The sequence below is a fragment of the Geotrypetes seraphini genome, chromosome 3, assembly GCF_902459505.1.
Source record: "Geotrypetes seraphini chromosome 3, aGeoSer1.1, whole genome shotgun sequence".
NCBI lineage: Eukaryota > Metazoa > Chordata > Amphibia > Gymnophiona > Dermophiidae > Geotrypetes > Geotrypetes seraphini.
In genome coordinates, this window is record NC_047086.1 from 176,175,103 (window position 1) to 176,197,457 (window position 22,355).

Here is a 22,355-nt window from a genome sequence, read left to right on the forward strand (position 1 = left end):
ACCATAGCTGAACTGCTTCAACTAATAGCCAATCTGTCGATCAAATCGGAAAAGATTCCGGAAGACTGGAAGGTGGCGAATGTTACGCCGATCTTTAAGAAAGGTTCGAGGGGAGATCTGTGAAACTACAGAACGACGAGTCTGACCTCGGTACCGAGAAAGATGGTAGAGTCGCTGATAAAGGACCGCATCATTGATCACCTTGATGGACACGGGCTGATGAGGACCAATCAGCACGGTTTTAGCAAAGGCAGATCATGTTTGATGAACTTGCTGCACTTCTTTTAGGGAGTAAACAGACAGATAGACAAGGGCGACACGGTCGACATTGTATATCTTGATTTTCAGAAGGCATTTGACAAGGTTCCACATGAACGACTACTTCGGAAAATTACAAGCCATGGAATCGAGGGTAACCACGTGGATTAAAAACTGGCTGGATCATAGGAAACAGAGAGTGGGAGTAATGGACAATAGTCAGACTGGAAGAGCGTCACCAGTGGGGTGCCGCAGGGCTCGATGCTTGAACCCGTGCTCTTCAACATCTTTCTAAATGGTCTTGAATGATCTTGAATGGAAATGTAATCCTGTGAGACGGAGAATATTTTTCCTTTATCAGATGTGTAACATGGTCCCATTTGCTCACTCAAACATCAATTTTATTGTTTTATTCTAAACAATCTGGATATCATACATCAATTAACCGGATCCCTTTTAGCAGTTCAGGACTGTAGAACAGATTAATATACACTTCTCCCTCGGTATTCACGGGAGATAGAGGCAGAGCCGGACCACGAATGGAGAAAAACCGCAAAATAACTTCTGGTCCTGCTCTGACCCACCCCTGCCTCCCTCCCAGCATCCTGGCCTTACCTGGTGGTCTAGCAGGCTTTCGGGGCAGGAACGGTCTTCCTACGTTCCTGCCCCGTGCAGATCACCAATAGGAAATGACTTCTGTGAGTTCCTGTAGTCTCTCAAGACTACGACGGGAGCTCATGGCGGCCATTTCCTACTGGCGATCTACACGGGACAGGAGCGTAGGAAGACCGCTCCTGCCCCGAAAGCCTGCTAGACCACCAGGTAAGGCCGGGATGCCGGGGGGGGGGGGGGAGGCGGGACGGAGGCAGGAATGTCCAAAACTATGGTGGTCCCCCCCCCAAAAAAAAATCACAAATATGTGAAACCGCGAGTGTCAAAACCGTGAATGGGGAGGGGGAAGTGTAGTGCTTTTCAGGAATAGAGTGCACATTGAACAGATCATGTGAAGTTTCAAAAGCATTTTTTTAATACATTAGATATATTTAACTTGAATGTCATCATCATCTAAAACTACCCATAGAATATTTAATGATCTCACCCAGGATATCATGGAACCAGACATGCATATAGGTGAATTTATAACATGGGATTTTTGCCTGTGGAATATCATATCTTTAGTCTTTTCTACATTTAATCTCATTTTATGAATGGGTAGACAATTTGCAATTTTTTTTGTGCTCATCATTAAAGCAGTAAATCTCTCAGATATTCCAGACATCTCTCAGATATTCCAGTATTCATCTGTGCATAGAAAAGCTGATAGATCTAACAATTGACTCAGAGCTACTACTGAAACCATAAAACAATGAACAAAATAGGCTCCACATGTCCACATGTGAGTGTAAGCTTTAGAGAAGAAATGCTCATGGCCTACTATGCAATACTGATCTGTTAAAAAAAGAGATTAGGCTCTTAACTTGCTAATATCTTTTCTAGTAGGAAGGTGTGTCATTTGGGATGGACGAGTAATATCCCCAGACTTGCAAACTGTGCAGAAGGAATCTACTCCATCTTTTGAATCCCTTCTCCTTCACTAGAGGGCTCTGTTGCCCCCTTCAGTTTGTACGAAAGCAGCCGATAATCCCATATAGAACACATGTGAAGAAGGGTTAGAGGGAAACTCCCCAAAATACAACTCTGTTCTGCTCTGAAATCATAAACAAATATGTTAAACATTGCCACTGAATAATCAAAACACTAAAACAATCATGCCAAACTGAAACATTTATGGAGCTCAAGAATTACCCTAACAGCAACAGAATATTCTTTATACCCTTAAGGACCGACATCCAAATTTCAGTTGGTCTCAAATGTTCTGATTGAGACAGTAGGCAGGTGCAGGAGATAACTGGCAGGGCGGGGCTCCAGAATGGCACACCCATCTATAAGAAAAGATATTAAAAAGGTAAGAACCTAATTTCTTTTTCTAGTGCAATAGGTGTCATTCTGGACGGATGGGACATACTAAAGCAGTCCCAGAAATCTAGGACGGGATCACTGCGCTGGCTCGTAACACTGAGGACCCACAGGCGGAGTCCGCCCTTGTCATTACCTCCACACTGTAAAAAAACTTGGAAAATGTATGTAGAGTGGACCAAGTCGCTGCCCTACAAATCTCCTTGGAAGAGACTGCCTGAACTTCTGCCCACAAAGAAGCTATGCTTCTAGTCAAATGCGCCTTTACAAAGCTCAGTGACTGTTTTCCAAAGGCTTTATGCCGACTAAATGGCCCTATGGATCCATCTGGATATCGTGGTCTTGGAAGCTGGTGCGTCGTGTCTAGCCTGAATAGTGAGGACAAAAATATGGTCAGAAAGCCTGAACTTGTTGGTGATCAAGATACCATAGAAGCACTGTTCTCACATTCAACTTTTTCAAAATTTGATCCTTCTTAGAACCTATGAACTTCTTGATCGACATGAAGAGCCGAAACAACCTTCGGCAAAAAGGACAGAACAGAGAGCAAAGAAACTACGACTTCTGTGAACTTGCAAGAAAGAGCCTGTAGCTCCGAGACGCTTCTCGCTGATATAAAAGCTACAATAAAAACCACCTTGAGCGTCATATCTATCAAGGATGTTTCCTCTAGTGGCTCATATGGAGCCTGAGTGAGGCCTTGCAAAACTACGCTAAGGTACCATGAAGGAAATGGGTGTTTTATCAGGGGGCCTGAGCCGCAGCGCCTCCTTTAAGAATCTGGATATGTCTGGATAAGATGCCAATGAAGCCTTACACTCGAACCCTGAAACAAGAGTCCCACTACTTGGACTCTGACAAATGCCACTGAAGGCCCTTGTCAAGGCAAACCTGAAGGAAGGCTAATGCCACAGAGATCGGAAAATTTCTCATGCCTTAGCATAAGCAGAGACCATCATAAGCTTTCTGGCTCTGAGCAGAATAGCAATAACCACTTCTGAGTATCCCTTGTGCGCTAACACCGCATGTTCAAGAGTCATGCTATAAGAACAAAGCGATCTGGATCTTCTATGGCCATTGGTCCCTGAGAAAGAAGGTCTGGCTATACTCACAGTCTGAGACTTGTGCCCTTCTGAAGATGCACTAGGTCTGCATACCACGGTTTGTGGGGCCAATCTGAAGACACGAGAATGACCGTTCCTCAATGGCTTGCAATCCTGTGAGTATCCAGTCTATCATAAGTCTTTCTCTTCAGCCATTGCTGGACCAGAGAGTCCAGACCTGCACTTGTGGGCTCAGATCTTCAACTAAAGAATAAATCCACCTTCTTGTTTCTTACTGTCGCCATTAGATTGAATGTTGGGCAACACCAGCGCCGAACAATGAATTGGAAGGCTGCTGCAGACAACGTCCATTCTCCCGGATCCAGTGTCTGCTGAGAAAATTGGCCTGGACATTGTCCACGCCTGCTGCAATTGCTGCTGTGTCTGAAGATGAAACTCTGCCCACCTGAATAGTAAAGCATGGCTCTAGACACAGCTGCACACTCTTGGTGCCTCCCTGGCGAATCAGTTAGCTTGGCGGGGTTTAAAAAAAAGGCTTGGATAATTTCCTAAAAGAGAAGTCCATAGGCCATTATTGAGATGGCTTGGGGAAATCCACTGCTTATTCCGAGGATAAGCAGCATAAAATCTGTTTTACTATTTGGGATCTAGCTAGGTACTTGGGACCTGGGTTGGCCACTGTTGGAAACAGGATACTGGGCATGATGGACCTTTTGTCTGTTCCAGTATGGCAATTCTTATGTTCTTAAGGATCAGAGCCAGAGTTAGATATAAGAAAGAAAAGACAGTGAAAAGAAGAAAATGGAAATTAGATACTGGAAAAAGAACTTTTAGAAGAAAAACAAGAGGCAGTTGTAAATACATCTGACTGGGTCCCAAAGGAATATTCAGTGGCATCTATGTCAACAGTGCCACTGAAAATCCCCTCTAACTACTACAGTCAAAATCCGAGGCCCAGGAGCAAAGTAAGCACTTAACCAGTTAGGTTAACTGGCCAAATAGAACTGTATAAATAGCAGCCCTTTGTCTGATTTAACATATCTAGTTAAGGGCTGAATATCAGTCCTTATCCAGTTAAGTATCCAAAGCCATACATGCCCAACATTAAGGCCCCCTTTTATCAAGCAGCATTAGGGATTTTTGTTTTTTTATCGCTAGTAAAAGTCCCAATGCTCATAAAATTCCTATGAGCATCAGAGCTTTTACCACAGTGACTCATGATAAACCCTAACGCAGCTTGATAAAAGGGGCCCTAAATGTCTAGTCCATAATTTTGGTAGTGACCATTTGCTACCATTTACTATGTAATATTAAGAAAAATGAGATGTCAGCTTTGAAAATGTAGATTTCTTGTATTCTGTTCAGTACAGGAAGAATTGTCTAGGGGTTTTTTTTTCCAGCTTTCTGCTGCTCACAGTCCAGTTATACAGATGTGGCATCCCACAGGAATCGGCACCAACTCGAGAGCTGACTGTGGGAGGTCAAAGATCAGACTAGCAGAGGACAGATACCATTCAAGTGTTTGATGTAAGAAAATAGAAAATTTGGACAGAGCTGGGGAGGAAAGGTGAGTTGGTTGAAGGGTCTGTGCTGCGAGAAGCCCATTCAGAGCAATGTCACTGTTGACTGTCCACCGCCACGGCTGCTTTAGGAGGCCTCGAAGGTTATGTCAGGTCTCATTGAGGGGAGGAGGTGTTGGTCGCTGAATCAGTGTCCAATTTTCTTGTATAATGAATCAATTCAAAAATGAATTCACCAAAGTGAATCAATTAGAATCGGCAAATTGGCCAACACCACTACAGAGACAACTGATGAATTGGAGGACAACCCAGAGGGATTGGAGGTAGAGCACGAGAAGGTATATCGACGCCACAGGTTTAGGAATGGAGTGTCTGTCGCAGTAGAAGAAATGTTGAGCCATGTTATCCAAGGTACTTTTGTTTGCCTACATGCTCGTACAAAAATAAATAAATAAATAAAAAATGGGGTGAGGGGATGAACAAAATAAAAACACCTACCCATCCTACAGTTCCAGGAACATAGCAAGGCAATAAGATTTAATTTATAGTACAGCTCCTTTTTAAATTATGTTTACATCTGTTATGCCACCAGTAATTTTAATAACACAGTCGCTTTCAAACTTTTGATGCAAGGCCCAGCTGCCATTTTACAGTTTTGAGAGGTGCTCGCCCACTACCATATGTTTTTATGCTTACATTTTTTACTTCAAAGAAATGTGTCAAAAACAAGTCTTAAAAAATCTTCGATTGTACATTACAAACCACTTTGAATATTTTAAGTATTACATAAGAAAAGCTTTTTCTCTGGATGTGATTTTTAAACTATGTGTACTTGAAAGATTTTTCTTTCAATGGGCAGCAAAGAAGGGGAGAATGCAAGAAGGATTTACTTATACTTTTTTCTAGACACCCAACACAGCAGAAAAAGTGTGCCTTCATCCAATATATGTACCGGGGGGGCGGGGGGGGAAGAGAAAAAAAAATGTATACTAAATGCAACATCCCTCCACCAACTATCCTATATAATAAAAAGCTAGCCGCGCATGCGCACGCCTATCGGCGTGCTTCCGTGATCAGTAGGTCTGTGGCCGCAGGAGTGCGCATGCGCGAATCCCCAGCACTTACCTACACTCACCGGAAGGACTGGACCCCAGCGCTGGACATCCTGCTCTCCTGTTGGCTCCTCTCACGAGCCGCACCAGTGTCTGAGAAGGCTTCCGACGCTGGCGGGGATCGAGAGGAGCCGCGACGACACCTCAAGGGGCGGGAAGGGAAGTGCTGAAAAAGAAAACTCCAGCTGCTACTTTCTTTGCGGGCCCGACTCCAAACGCCGATTCAAGCAGCGTGTGCAGCACTCTACACACACTGCTTCGGGGCCTTCTACTGCCCTGATTTGCTCTGCTGCGTCTCTGATGATGTCATCAGGGACGTGCCAGAGTAAATCAGGGCAGTAGAAGGCCCCGAAGCAGCATGTGTAGAGTGCTGCACACGCGAGCTCTCGGCGGGAAGGGCACGCTACTTTAAACAACTGGGATCCGCTGAGGAGGTTTCGTGCAAGGTTGGAGTCGCTGCTTCCAGAAGGGAGCGCTGAGAACGCAGGAGACGAAAGCAGACGCCCCCCCAGCGCAACAGCGGCACCGAGAGAAAGGAGGACAGCTTCCCCCAAAGCTTTCAGTATGGCGTGTCTTGGGGGGGGGGGAGTCATTTATATTTGTTAAGTAATATAAAACTGTCAGCTTGGGAGAACAAATCTTTTTTTTCTCTATAAATAGTCTATCTACTACCCCACAATTTCCTTTTCTGTTGAACTAAAGAATGGCATTTATTTTAAGCAAGATGAATTCTAATTTGAACAGGATAGAAGTTGTTTCTCTTGGTGTCTAAACCTTTCTTTCATGCAGATTTGTTAGAAAACGGGTCACATTTTACATAAGACCTACATATATTTGTGGTTGGGTGTGGAAAGATTTGTGTAGGTGAGTGTGGGGTGGGTAGATGTTGTGCGTACGTGGTGGAGGTGTGGTTGGCTGGGTGGGTTTGTGGAAGGGGTATGGGGATTGGTATATATGTGTGTGGGGAAGAATAATAATCCTCTATAATAAAACCCTAAGCGCGCATGCGCACTTAGGGTGTTATGTTTCCTGCCTCCGTGAGGTGTGCTTCCGTGCAGAATTCGATTTTCAAGCAGAGGCAGGGAGAACATGGAGGCAGGGGACACGTTGGCGACTCCCCCCTCCCGCCCTCATTCACCAACCTCTGCTGCTCCATCTCTGATCGCCGGCTGTAGCAAACCTCGCAGGCCGCTGTGCACCTCGATAGCACGTTCCTTCTGATGCACGGTATCGTGTCACAGGAAACGTGCTACCGAGGTGCAGAGCGACCTGCGAGGTTCGTTACAGCCGGTAGCCTGTTTTAAAGAAGAGGAGCCGTATGCTGGACAGGGGGAGCAGGGAAGAGGGTCAGGGGGAGAAAGTAAGAAGTGCTGCTGGGCAGGGGGAGCAGGGAAGAGGGTCAGGGGAGCAGGTAAGAAGTGCTGCTGGGCAGGGAGAGCAGGGAAGAGGGTCAGGGGGAGAAAGTAAGGAGTGCTGCTGGACAGGGGGAGCAGGGAAGAGGGACAGGGGAGCAGGTAAGAAATGCTGCTGGACAGGGGGAGCAGGTAAGGAGTGCTGCTGGACAGGGGGAGGTAAAAGGAAGGGAGAAGGCCTACTGCTGGACAGGTGGAACAGGCAAGGGGTGATGGTGGACAGCCGAGGAAAGAGAGAGACAGAAAGAAAGAAAGACAGACAGAAAGCGGCCAAGGAGAGAGAAAGAAAGAAAGACACATACATCTATTCTAGCACCCGTTAATGTAACGGGCATAAAGACTAGTCTTACATAAAATCCCTAAAAGTAGAACAATTGTAATGTTTGGTGAGTGTTAATTTGCTGGAACTCTTTTTTTTTTGTTTGTGTTGAACTACTAGAATTTCAGACTTCACATCAAATTAAGCATGAACTTATTAGAAGACATCTAGGTATTAATCACTGGTCACCATTAGAGAGCTGCACGGGAACGGGGATGACGGGAATCCCGCGGGACCCGCGGGGATCCCGCGGGTTCCCCCTTTGGGTCACGGGGATCCCGTGGGGACGCCCCCTAGGGTCGCGGGGATCCCGTGGGGACGCCCCCTAGGGTCGCGGGGATCCCGTGGGGACGCCCCCTAGGGTCGCGGGGTTCCTGCGGGGTTGGATCGCAGCGGGGTTGGTCGAGCCGCGAGGGTAGTCTCCTTCTCCTTACCTGCCCTGTCGCAGCACACATCCGAACAGAAATCTTCCCGATGTCAGCGCTGACGTCGGAGGGAGGGCTTAAGCAAAGCCCTCCCTTCCTCCGACGTCAGCGCTGACATCAGGAAGACTTCCGGTCGGCTGTGTGCGGCAGGGCAGGTAGGAAGAAGGCAATGGCGTACGAAAGAGGGGGGAGGGGGCGGACCGCCCCGGAGAATGTGCACAGCCGGTCAGATCCCCCGATCGACCGACAACAGGCCCGGCCGACAAATCTCCCTGCCCTGTAGCCGCGAATCTAAATTACCTCTTACAGCAGCTTCACTACTCCAGCTGCTGTAAGAAGGTAATTTAGATTCGCGGCTACAGGACAGGGAGATTTGTCCGACCGGGCCTGTTCTGTTGTCGGTCCGGTGCAAAAGCGCCACAAAGGTGGAGGCAGGGAGGGAGGAAAGGTGGAGTGGAGAAGAAAAGACGCTTAAGGGGGGGAGAAGGCCGCTGAAAGCACTGGGGAAGACAAAGGGGTGGAAGAGAACGCTGAAAGGACATGGGGTAAACGGGAGGAAGGGGGGGGGAAGGACCCTGAAAGCACTGGGGAAGACAAAGGGGTGGAAAAGAACGCTGAAAGGACATGGGGTAAACGGGAGAAAGGGGGGGAAGGACCCTGAAAGCACTGGGGAAGACAAAGAGGTGGAGATTGCCACTGAAAGGACATGGGGAAGACAGAGGGGGGAGAAGGCCGCTGAAAGGACATGGGGAAGGCAGAGAGGGGAGAAGGATGCTGCCTGACAGGACATGGGAAAGATGGTGGGGGAGAAGGACACTGAAAGGAAATGGGGAAGAGGGAATGGGAAGAAGACGCTGGCAGGGAAGAAGACAGAGGTGCCAGACTATGGGGGGAGCGGAGGGAAAAAGATGGGTGCCAGACCAATTTGGGAGGGGGGAGAAAGGGAGAGGCACAGTAACAGAGCAAATGGAAGACACAGAGAGAAGAGAGGCAGTGGATGGAAGGAATTGAATGAGAACATGAAGAAAGCAGAAACCAGGCAATAAAGGTAGGAAAAAAATTATTTTTTTTGCTTAAGGATAAAGTAGTATATTAGTTGTGTTGATAAAAATTTATAAACATTAGAGGCTCTGGTAGAAACCCGTTTACAAAGTATGTATTCTTCCCAATTAATATTTCCAAATTAATAAAGTCTTTTTGCTTATTTTTAAATGGGTTTCTACCAGAGCCTTTAATTCAGTAGCATAATTAAATGAAATAACTATTTCTGTAGTTTATAGTGACGGGCGGGGACGTAGGGGATTCCTCGCGGGGACGTAGGGGATTCCTCGCGGGGATGGGTGGGGACGGAGGGGATTCCTCGCGGGGACGGGTGGGGACGGAGGGATTCCTCGCGGGGACGGGTGGGGACGGAGGGATTCCTCACGGGGACGGGTGGGACTTTTGGGGACGGGTGGGATTTCTGTCCCCGCGCAACTCTCTAGTCACCATACATGAAGAAGGGCACGGTACTACTCGAAAGGGTCCAGAGAAGAACAACTAAAATGGTTAAGGGGATGGAGGAGTTTCTGTACAGTGAGAGATTAGAGAAACTGGGCCTCTTCTCCCTTGAAAAGAGGAGACAGAGGGAAATAGACTTAGCAGATAAAAACAGATTGTACACCCTTTCCAAGGTAGGGAGAACGAGAGGGCACTCTCTAAAGTTGAAAGGGGATAGATTCCGTACAAACGTAAGGAAGTTCTTCTTCACCCAGAGAGTGGTAGAAAACTGGAACGCTCTTCCAGAGTCTGTTATAGGGGAAAACACCCTCCAAGGATTCAAGACAAAGTTGGACAAGTTTCTGCTAAACTGGAATGTACGTAGGTGAGGCTGGACTCATTTAGAGCACTGGTCTTTGACCTAAGGGCCGCCGTGTGAGTGGGCTGCTGGGCAAGATGGACCACTGGTCTGACCCAGCAGCGGCAATTCTTATGTTCTTATGATGTCTTACAGGGGCTGACTCCTGCTAGAGCAGATTCCAGAGAAATCTAAACAGGTTGAAAAAAACTGCATATCATTGCCATAAAGTAGATAATTAGCACCAAGTTTCATCAACAGTGTGCAGAAAACCAGAAATGTTAGTGTGTATATATTATTACTGTTGTAAATTACAGTAAATTATGGCAGCCATTTAGGAAGCGGTGCGGGGCCAGGCTGGAGTGTGAAAAGCTCACTTCTGCCTTGTGCGCCGCTAACTGCAAGATATGATAGAAACATAGAAGATGACGGCAGAAAAGGGCTATAGCCCATCAAGTCTGCCCACTCTGCTTACCCACCCCCTGTCTATGCCCTAATGACCCAATTTTCTTATCTTGACCCTCGTAGGGATCCCACATGGGTATCCCATTTATTCTTAAAGTCTGGCATGCTGTCTGCCTCGATCACCTGCACTGGAAGCTTGTTCCAATGATCAACCACTCTCTCTGTGAAGAAATACTTTCTGGTGTCGCCATGAAATTTTCCGCCCCTGAGTTTGAGCGGATGCCCTCTTGTGGCCGAGGGTCCCTTGAGAAAGAAAATATCATCTTCCACTTCGACACGTCCCGTGAGGTACTTAAATGTTTCGATCATGTCTCCCCTCTCCCTACGTTCCTCGAGAGGCAGCTGTCCAGCGAGGGAGGGGCAGGAGCGCGGAAAGCTCACTCCTGCCGATACACCGCTGGACCACCATAATTTAAAAAGATACAGGGGGGTGGGGTGTAAAAAAAATTGCCTTATGGAGCGAATAAAACGATACTTTACTTTTAGATAACCATTATAGCCAGTTCATATTTCCTCTACCAAAGAATAAAAAGTTTCAGGGAGAGCAAAATAATTCTTGATGAGCAGGCTTGTTAATCTTACAAGATTCTTATTAGCAATAGGTAATTTATGTTCATCATTTATGTCTTCATACATATTATTGCTTTTATCTTATTTGTACCTTATTTTTTGAATGATTAGGTGCGAAATCAAACGAGACGACTGTAAATAGATAAATACAAATAGACTAGGAATAGCAATGCATTCTGATCAGAACTCCAAAGCCTCATTTGCAAAAGCCCTGACAAGCCCATTTCCTGGAATCTTCAGACATATCAACTAAGTCCCTGTCTTGGAACTGTAGCCAGTAACAGTAGTCAGCAGCAACATGAACTTATCTGCACTCACCTCACTGTTGTGGCCCCGGAGATTAAAGTTGGTCCTTTGGGGGGTGTTTCGATCTCTTCTGCAGTGGCTGGAGGTGAAAGTTACTCCTACAACTCCTCTCCCATTTCCTGTTGCCAGCCAGCCTTCCTCATAATACCGCCTCCTGCATACCGGCTTCTCTTTTTCACTTTTGGGGACTCTGCCTTTCCAAGAGAGGCACAAAATGTTTGAATCGCTGCAGAGCACGGGCCCATGCTCCACAGCAGCATACATGCTTTAAATTTCTCTCTGGCTCTTGTTTTCTTTGTTGTGTCTCCTCAAAAGAGTACAAAATAAAAATATGCCACCAAGTGAAGGGAAGATGTAATTGATAAAACATACCAAGAAGAGATCAGAGGTTAACGTTTGTACACATCCAGCAAATGCATAGCGTCAAAAATCCTTCTTTGTAAAAAGATGACAACAGTTCTCTTTAAAAGAAACAAAAAGAAAGGAAGAAAAGTCTAGTGCTGAAAAATTCAGGTTCCATTTATGTTTGATTTATTCATTTGATGCCACATTATTTCCTCTGTAGACTCACTATAAAATGTGGAGCTCCAGGAATGGGCATATCAGAATTTATTAGGATGTGGCATGTTTATACAACCTGAGATTCCAGACCAAAAATAAAAATAAGGAGGAGTCTATCAGGTACAACTTTTCAAGTAATTTAAGGCTTTAAGAATTCAATCACTCTGATTTTCTTCAGAAGTTCATTTGTAGTCACTTTATCAATAACATTATACCCTTAGATCAAAATGAACAACAAATGAAAACTCAGGTCTGGCAGATTCCTGCTCTGGAGCATAAAAGGATTGCCAAAAGAGAAGGGTGGGAGAAGCATATAAACCATGCAAATCAGCTCCCTTACCAAACAAAATCACACTCAGGCCCTGTCCTCATACCACCCAGGCCCCTACAATATACTTTGAAGTGGAAAGCTGGCACAATCCTACTTAATTACTCACCCTTTCATCTCATGGTCTGCTTCAGAATTCAAGGTCATAAATGCTAAAAAGCTTTAGGAAACTTATATATTTATTTCATTTAATGCAGAGCAATTTGCTCCAGGAATCTCTTAAGGTCTCCTCTTTTTCTCACAGCCCCCTGCTATAATTAAGTTTCTTGGTTACTCTATTATGAGAGACTGAGGGATGAAGGGTTTCTGTTTATTCTATTTCAGCTGCAAAGGAAAATCCAGACATAAAAATGCAGCGTAACCATCCACTCAGCCTTGTATTTGCCAGGATTCAAAGAGAGAAAAGGAGAAAAGCCACATTCAACTACAGGAGAACAATAACTACAAGGAAAGGGGCAGAGGTATAAAATAAGGCAATATTCTCTGCTTACACATACAGCTTCTCTCGAGTTAGACACTTTCTTGTTTTCATAAAGATGGCTCCTTGGCTCAAAAAATACCAAAAACTCAACAGGAGCTCTTCATGGAGTTTGAAGCTGCCTTAAGATCCCATTTACAAGACTTAAAGCACACCACTTTCATTTTAGTATATACTGGCTCAATTTTTTTGCTTTAAAAAGTATTTACAGTATATTAAGAGGGCGAGGTGGGAGAGGGGTGTGAACAGAAATCACTTTACTGAGATTTTTGTTACAGCAAGATTGGTCAGACTTTCATTTCCCTAAATCAGCACTGCATTAAACACTGCAGATTAATAGACACCCAAAAGATGCTGCATAGCTATTAGGCCCAACTAAAAAGCAAGAGGGAGAAATAAAGCAAGTAGGAAGATAAAAATTATTAGCAGGTTTAGCTTCTTTTCTTTCAAAATGCTAAGAACAGATTTTGCCACAGTGTAGTGCATGCCTCCCACTCATTTGTCCATTCATCTCCCAGCTCACTGAACAGGTTCCCCGAGGCTCAGGGCTCAGCCTTCACTAGGTTCTTCAACTTGTCTTGTAAACTTTTCCCAGCCATGAAAGCTGCACATGTGGCAGACAATCAGCACACGTCTCTCTTAAAGCTTTGGAAAGCAGGGCAGCCGTGCATGTCCATCTGCATCCTGAACGTATACTCATCAGTTGCAAGACCCTCCAGAATGTGTGGCAAAGTGTGCATAGCTGTACATAGGTATACAAATGCACACACAACCATATCAGCCAGGTGTTTGATGCTCCATCTGTCTTCCCGATAAAGGCCCACAGTCAGATCAGGAGTCATCCATCACAAGAGTGATAATCCCAGTCCTAGTATTAAGAAGAAAACCAAAATCAATAGATACATCTTGTAATATTTATTTGGTGTAGAGAATCTATACCCAATAAAGTAGCTTAAGTTCTGTGGTCCTTTATTATTAAGAAGCTTCTGCTGTAATGAGGATTTGCTATAGCAAACTGAAGTCAGAACTCCTAACACTTTGCATGGTATTTACAACTGTTAAATTTTGCTACCAACATTTATTGGCTTCTAAGTCACCAAAATACAGAAGGGTCACTCAAAATAAATAGCAAAGGTTAATGACGCTGCCACACAGTTTTATAACAGTCACAATTCAACACAAAACATACCCAAGGACAGGGAAATGCTTTAACAAAGTTTTCCAAACTTTGGTCCATGGGAAAAGATATAACTTGACTCCCTGTAGTTTCATGGGGACTGTGTTTTTGGAATATCAGGTGCACATCTCCTTCAGATTAGTCTCCAAAAAAACTTAAATAAAGCTATGGCAACTTAAGAGAGAAAAAGTACCATGAGGGGAATAATCAAAACATCTAGACATTCAAAAATCTGCCTAAATCAGCTCCAGGACACCAAAGTGCCGATAATCAAGAGTCTCGCTGTACATCTAACAAGGTGTTCCAGCTTCTGTACGTAGAGCATGAGATGGGCATGTTATGGGGCAGGCTTTGGGCAGTCTCAAGGGCAAGTTAGACATGGACATCTTGCAGTGATAATCAAACATTTTGCAAAACATCCTGGATAGAACTTATACATTTGGAACTAGACCTATTTAAAAGAGTTTAAGTGCCACAAAGGTGTCCAAACGGACCAGATGACCACTGCATGCATCAAGGTAAGACACCCCCACATTCCCCCAGTGCTCATGGACCCCCCCACACCCACCCACAAAGATCAGAATACAAACGTACATGACTGTCTCCAGAACATCAGCACCTGGTATAGAAAAGCCTAGTAGAGCTACACCCAGGTGTCAAATAGCCTGGTGGGTGGGCTAGTGGACCATAGAGAGGAGTAGCAAGTCCCATAAGTCACTCTAACCACTACATTCATAGTGGAAAATGTAAGCCCACCAAAACCCCCCAAAACTCTATTCTACTGCAATATAGGGGCCACCCAAGCCATAAGTGCCTGCTAACCAGTTCTTCTACCTTTCACTGCAGATAAGTTAATACCCATTCGTGACTCTATGATTTATTTTCTTAGATTCTGCAAAGCATGTGTTCTTAGTCATATTCTCTATAAGTAGTAAGTTATTGTTTCTTTAGCTTTGTGTTTTGCTCCTGTAGCATGTTATTGACTCTGTTCCTAAAAACTTTGTGTATGTATTCTTGTAACCCGTTCTGGGCTATAAAAATGAATGAATAAATAAATAAATAAAGGGCTATTCAGGTTATAGACAGGTGGATACAGTGGGTTTTGAGGCTGTTTTAGGGGGCTCACCATAACCTATAAGGGAGTTCTGGCACCTTTTATGTGAAGTTCACAGCAGTGCCCTCTAAGGTGCCGCACTACTCTGTTGCCATATCTGGGTGGCCAGTCCATTACAGGACTGGCCCCTCATGTCCAAATGGCCTTGTTCTGGGCGTTTGGGACTTGGATGAAATCTTTGTCAAAAATGTGGTATAAAGATGTCCTGACAGTCTGGGCATCCCAATGGCCTGAACATTCAGAAAGAGGATTTAAAAAAACAACCCAAATTATTTCTAGATGTATAGTGGTTTGCCTTTTGAAAATAGGCATTTTCTTACTGCTGACTTTGGATGTCTAGCACCAAACGTCCAAATTGGATTTAGACGTACGTTTTGAAAATGCCACTCTATGTTTGTGCACATGGTGGGTCTCAATTTCATTGAGATGAGTACTGCGATTAGTGAGTGGAGTTTATTATGCCAATAATAGTAATCAGGACAGCTTGGTTTTTTCGATATAAGTTGCTGTCACAGTTGTTTGAGTCTTTTTCTCCACCACTAATTTTTGAATGCATACCTTCTCTAATGAATGACCCTCCAATAAACAGATGTATATGGGTATATGATTAAATAACTTAAGAGAACCCATACTTTGGCCAACAAAGGTATTTATTTGTTTTTAGTTGTTATGATGGTAGGCAAGAACAAGAAAGCCAATGAAAACAGAAGAGTTAAGATGAGTCTAGTCCACCAGGGTCAAAAGACATGGAAAAGGGGCAGGAGGAAAACAAGATACTGACAGCATGAATTTTAGGGGAGGTATATGGAACAATGAGTAAGGCACATCAATATGTTTCCTGGAACCGGGCTAGCTCACCCTCTCCTAATAGGAGACAATAGTTTATGGCAATTCTGACTTCTGTTATTTTCCTAGTTTCCTATAAAGTAGTCCCCATTTTATGAACATCCGACTTACACCGGACTCGCATTTATGGATGAACATTGCTTTTGGGTTGTATTTATACTCCTAACAATGAATAGACCGGGTTGTCCCTCGTCACCGCTGTTATTTATTCTTTCACTTGACCCTCTTATTTACGATATTCACGCCAGTCTAGGCATTTGGAGAGTGCAGATAGGGGACCAATGCTTTAAATTGGCTGCTTTTGCAGATTATATATTAGTTCATATCACAGATTCCCAGAAGTCACTGGGGGCTCTATTGGAGAATATTGAAGAGTACAGCGATTTTGCAGGTTTCCGGTTGAATCTCAGTAAATCAGAGGCTTTGTGATTTGTGTGTTTCATTTTTCCCATTGCAATGGGCTACTGAGTCTTTTCGATATCTAGGTATACAGCTCACAGCCTCAGTGAGCAAGCTTTATTCAGCTGTTACCCAGTTAATGCAAAATACGAAGGCCTAGTTAGTTAGCTGGCGAGGCTTACCTCTTAACACTCCTGGGTAAAATAGCCTTGATTAAAATGGTCCTATTTCCGCAATGGCTGTACCTATTGCAAACATTTCCATTAAAACTGTTGAAGAAAGACCTACAATGCTTAGATTGCCTATTATCCCGTTTTTGTTGGAATTGCCATAAGCCTAAGCTTAGATATACTTATCTTGTTGGGGGCTGGACTGGGTATCCATAATCTGGGTCTTTACATGTCATTTTTGTTGAGACACTTAAAGGACTGGATCCTAGAAGAGCAACAATACACACTTGTCTCATTTGAAATCTGCTTTTTATGTCCTGCACTCTTTATTAGCATTACTGCATGCGCCACATGGAATCTTGCTGCTTGGTTTGCGAAGCAATGCTCTGTTGAAATCTCTGCACGAGGTGTGGGGATTTTTCATACAGATATTGGGAGGGGATCCCAGAGTCACAAATCAATCACCTTTGCGAGGGAATCAAGATTTTGAGCCAGGGATGCATAGCCTTGCTTTTTTAGACTGTGAAAAGAAAATTTTATACCTGGCGGAGCATCTTTGATGATGTAGGTCGGTTGACACCCTTAAAAGTTCCAAGAGAGAAACTAGATAGGTTGCCATTGGGGGGACACTTTCATATATTGTCAAGTTAAACACTATATTGAATCATCACCTTGTGCCAGTCATTAAGGCAATGTGTCCGAGCATTTTTTTGCAGGGGTGGAGGATTTCAATACATCAGTGTTGGTATCTGTAACTGCCCTGATTCCATTTGAGCATGGCAAGTATTTATAACATGTAAAATTGGGTTGGGATGGGAAGCGGAACTCATCACTACGCCTGGACAATGGGATACCTTAAACTTTAAGAGATTACCCAAGCTAATTGGTGATGCGATACTGTGGGAGTGCTAAATAGAGCCTATTTTACCCAAATCTCCCCATTGTCTTAAATATGGTAGAGAATCCAATACTTTTTCCCATTCTTTTTGGGGATGCTAGCAAATTCAGAAGTTTTGGTCAACTGAAGTGCAATATTTGCAGAAACTTCTGGGGTATAAAATTGCAGGAACAGTGGAACAGCTGGTGCTGGACATGCCAGGAACTTTTCAGGGGATATCCAGGGAAGGGATCATGTGTTCTAAGGTGTGTCTCCTGCCTCGCAAATGAAATATTAGGTTCTTACTTTTGCTAATCTTCTTTCTTGTAAATCCACACTATTCCTGGACAAGTGGCTTATGCATCTCCAGTTGCAAGACTGCTTGTAGGAAGCCTTATTTACACAATCATTTAGACCAGTCGGGTTTTCAAGATATCCCTAATGAATATGCATGAGAGAGATTTGCATACCTGTCGCTTCCATTATATGCAAATCTCTTTCATGCATATTCATTAGGGATATCTTGAAAACCCGACTGGCTGGGGGTCCCCCAGGCTGGGTTTGGGAACCACTGATTTAGACCCTCCCCTCTTACCTCAGGATTGCCCTAAGATCAGTTCATAGAAAAGCAGTCACCTGTATAGGACACAGACAAAAGGGAGGGGTACGGGGAAACTCCTTGATAAATTAGTTCCATATGCTTATAACATGAAATATCATAACAATCAGAAATAGTTTATTAAACTATATAGACCCAATATAAATTGTGCTATAAAGAGACACAGCCTGAAATAATGGAAGGGGACACTACAACTAAGCTGCTCTTGTCTTTCCAAAAATTAAACAACATAATTCTGATCCCTCTCTTCCCGCAAATTATCGTCCAATTGCTAATCTTCCGTTATTATCGAAACTAACAGAAAAAATCGTTCATATTCAATTATCTGATTTCATCGAAAAAACTCACGCTTTACACCCCTGTCAAACCGGTTTTCGCTCATCTCATTCAACTGAACTGTCACTGCTAGGCCTCATATCAACTATACACTACTATCTCGAACACCAAAAATCCGTCCTTCTTATATCTCTCGACCTCTCAGCAGCCTTTGATACTATTGACCATTCTCTCCTTCTAAACAGACTTAAAGACTGCGGTATTTCTGGATCTGCACTTTCATGGTTTAAATCTTACTTCACAGAACGCAGTTTCAAAGTTCAGGCAATGAACGAAACTTCATCTTCTTTAGTTCAAACCTATGGGGTTCCACAAGGTTCTATCCTATCACCTTTACTATTTAATATCTTTCTATCTCCACTTCTAACTATAGCTCAATCTATTGGATTTACTATTTTCGCCTATGCAGATGACATACAACTTCTTCATCCAATTGACACTTCTAATACTTCTGACATTAAAAATATTAACAATAAACTGGATTCCATAAACGACTGGCTCTACACTAACAAACTTTCTCTTAATGTTAACAAATCTCGTGGACTTCTATTCTCAACAAAAAATTTTGAAACCTTACCTGAAAAAATAGCCATTAAATCAGTTCCAATCCAAATGGAAACAAAAATAAAACTTCTAGGGGTTATTATCGATAAAGACCTGTCATTTCACGATCACATCAGTTCTATAGTAAAAACTTGCTTCTATAAACTTCGTATCATCCGCTCTTTGACTTCAATCCTACCGACCGAATCTATTACAATCCTAGTCCATTCCTTGATCATTTCTCATCTTGACTACTGTAATTCCCTCTTTAACGGTCTTCCACAAAAAGAAATCCGACGTCTTCAATTGATTCAAAATACAGCAATAAAACTCATTTATAAATTAGGAAAATATGATCACGTTACCCCAATTCTGAAAGATGCCTACTGGCTTCCTGTGGCCCATCGAATTACTTACAAAATTATTCTCCTGACCTTTAAAATAAAATCCTCCCATCTGCCTTCATTTCTACATAAACTTCTCATCCCTCAATGTTCATCTCGTACCTTAAGATCCACAAATCAAAATCTTCTTCTGATCCCCTCCATCAAAAGTTTTTATTACACACGGAAAATAAATTTCTCTGTTACTGCCCCAATGCTATGGAATTCTTTACCACAACTTCTTCGTGATGAACAACAACTAGATAAATTTAAAACAGGCTTAAAGACTTTCCTATTCCGTGATGCATTTATTTCTGTTTAGTAGCTAACTCTCAGTCATCTTCACTCGTTCAACATCACAAATTTTATTCTAATGACTTTTTCCCTTCCCAAATGTTGTTTTCCCATCCCCTCTTTCTCCCTTTTCTCTCTACATTGTAACTTTACCCTTCCATTAACCTCATCCCTCACAATCAAGTTTGTCTAGTCTATGTTTTAATATACACTATTTGTACCTCTAAATGCATAATATTTTAACTCCCCTTCCTTATTTAATTTATATTTTTATTGTAATGTACACCGGCCAGATATTTATTTGATGGTCGGTATATTAAAACCAAATAAACTTGAAACTTGAAACTTGACACTACAACTAAGGACCCCCAAGATAAGGTGTGAAACCTATTCAGCTGGTACTCTTAGAAAGGCAGGTTAGGAAACCAGAAGACCAGCTTACCAATGTTCAGGCAGACAATCGGTGAATCACCAACTCCCAGGGCAGGTTCCAAGAATAGAGCATGGATTTACAAGAAAGAACCTAATCTTTCATTCCTATACAATCCCACTCTATTCCTGGACAAGTGGGATGTAACAGACAAGTGTGACATCCTGTAGAGTCAAGGTAGACTGATGAGCCTGCCGCCAAAACAGCAGAACCCAAAGTCGCATCCTGCAAGGCTGCCACAGCGATCCTGTAAAACTTGGTAAAAGAATGCAAAGGGAACCAGTAGCAGCCCTGCAAATCTCCTCCAAAGAAAACTCTGATGACTCTGCCCAAGAAGAGGAAACGCCTCAAGTAGAATAAGCCCACTGGAAGAGGGGGCTTCTTACCAGCAGTAATGTAGGCAGAAGAAAAAGCCCTATGGATCCATCTTTGAAATGGTGGCTGTTGAAGCCAGACTACCCAGTACAAACAGGTAGTTGGAAATCCAAACTTGGTTCACGACCTACAAGTACTACAACAAAATCCTGCACACAACCAGCAACCGCAACACCCAGTCCTGCTCCCTCAATCAGAGGGAGGAAAGGTAGGAAGGAGAACCTCCTGGTTAATGCGAAAACTAGTGACAAATTTCGGAAGGAAGAAGCGGTCTGTATCCTGAAGTGCAATTGGGCCCTGCATGAGAAAACAAGTATGACATGGAAGTTCGAGTCACAGGTCCAGCTGCAGATAATCCAGGTCGGAATACCATGATGCCTTGGCCACTTGGGCACCAATGGAATCATCAAACCCCCTATGCGCCATGATCCATCTCAAAAGACGGCCTATGATGGACCACAGAGGGAAGACAAAGATGACCCTTCAGTGGCCAAGGCTGCACAACTTAAGCTTTTGCTTCCTGGTTCACTACTGTGGTTGAAGAACCGACTTGTTGACTGCCGAAAACATCGGATAACCTCACCATTCCACTATGTAGCTAAATACTCTCTGGGACAGGAACCATGCCCCGGAATCCAGAGTCTGATGGCTGAGACAATCTGCCTGGATGTTATCTACCCTTGTCACCTGCACAGTGGAAAATGTCATGAGGTAATTTTCCACTCACCAGAAAAGAAGCTGGGCCTCCTTGAACAGAGAGGTATTCCTGGTGCCCTCTGATGATTGACATTAGCCTGCTGTGGCATTGTCCAAGAAGACATGCATGGCTTGATTGCGGAGAAGACCCTTGAAGTGGAAGAGCATATGAAGCTCCATATGACTGATCAACCATTTCCTCTCAGAGGGAGACCACCAGCCTTGAACTGGACTGTCTAGCTGGGGTGTTCTTTGCCTGAAAAGCCTGGCATCCAAGAGGCAAACCGGAGGGGAAGATCCTTGGCCACAGAAAGGGGACACAACTACCAGGCTAGACTGTTTCAAGCCTCCACCATCCAGGGGAGCCAGACATGCAACAGATCCTACTGCAGACTCTAGTGGCAAATAAGCATATCCTGCAGCAAGCACAATTGTTGCCACCATAGACTCAGGATCTAAAGGTAATGCCAGGCAGTCAGGACTTGAGTTTCCAGAAATTCCCAGAGTAAGTGGCGAAGCTTCTCCTGGTGGGAAACGGGCAAGAACAACTTGTTCCGACAAATGGCGAAACAAACTCACACGTACTCCAAGTCTTACCTTGACTCCAGGTGGCTCTTAAAGAAGTTGACAACCTAGTTTAAGCGATGAAGCAGTCGGATGCCTTTGTGAACCGACAGACGCTCCTTGGACTCCATTGGAGCCCAGATTAACCAGTCAACCAGATACGGGTGAACCAAAACTCCCAAGTTTCCGCGGATGGGCTGCCACCACCACCACAGCAAGGTCCTAGGTGCTGTCACCAACCTGAAGGGTAGCACCACAAATTGGTAATGCTGCTGCTGAACATGGAACTTCAAGATACTTCCTGCGCTCAGGAACGATGAGAACATGGAGATAAGACCTCCATCAGGTCCAGAGAAGCTAAGAACTCATCTGGAGCCACTGAGGCAATCACCGATTGCACTGTTTCCATCTTTAAACAGAGAACTTTAATAGCTGCATTGACCACTTTGAGGTCCAAAACCAGCCTTCAGAACCTCTCTTTGGCATGATGATGTATATCAAGTATCTGCCGGAGCCTGAATCATGCTCCTGAATGGGTTCTATGGCCACAATGTCCATCAACCTTTGGACTAAGGCTTCCACCAGGTCCACATTTTCCCGCCTCTCTGTCAGGAAGTCAGAAAGAGCTCTGCCAGGGGCCAATGAAACTCAAGCTTGTAGCCGTCCTGAAGAACTTCCAAGACCCAGCGGTTTGAGGTGATGGCTCTCCATTCTGCCAAGAAGGCCAAGAGCTGATTGAGAAGAACATTCTGCCAGGAAGGCCAAGAGCCGTCCCCCAATCTGCAGAGGAGCAGCAAGAGGCCCAGCGGTAGAACTGTTTCTTAGAGGTCAGGGCTGAGTGGCTGCCTATCGCCTGATGGCATGCAGAACCACTGACCTTCTGTTTGGCTGATTAAGAAG

At 44.1% G+C, this 22,355-nt stretch overlaps 1 protein-coding gene across 9 annotated transcripts in view; it reads right to left on the minus strand.

Moving 5' to 3' along the window:
• Positions 1-22,355, minus strand: part of TULP4 (TUB like protein 4) — a 179,820-nt gene that overhangs the window by 140,961 nt on the left and 16,504 nt on the right. For 8 of the 9 annotated variants that reach the window (XR_004538729.1, XR_004538730.1, XM_033936754.1 and 5 more), the window contains exon 2: positions 11,278-13,500. The exons of the other annotated variant lie outside the window; for it this stretch is intronic. Coding sequence is in view for 6 of the 8 variants with exons in the window: in XM_033936754.1 (XP_033792645.1) it covers positions 11,278-11,529 (252 nt within the window). In the remaining 2 variants the exon portion in view is untranslated. The remainder of the gene's footprint in view (positions 1-11,277; positions 13,501-22,355) is intronic. 9 annotated transcript variants of the gene reach the window in all.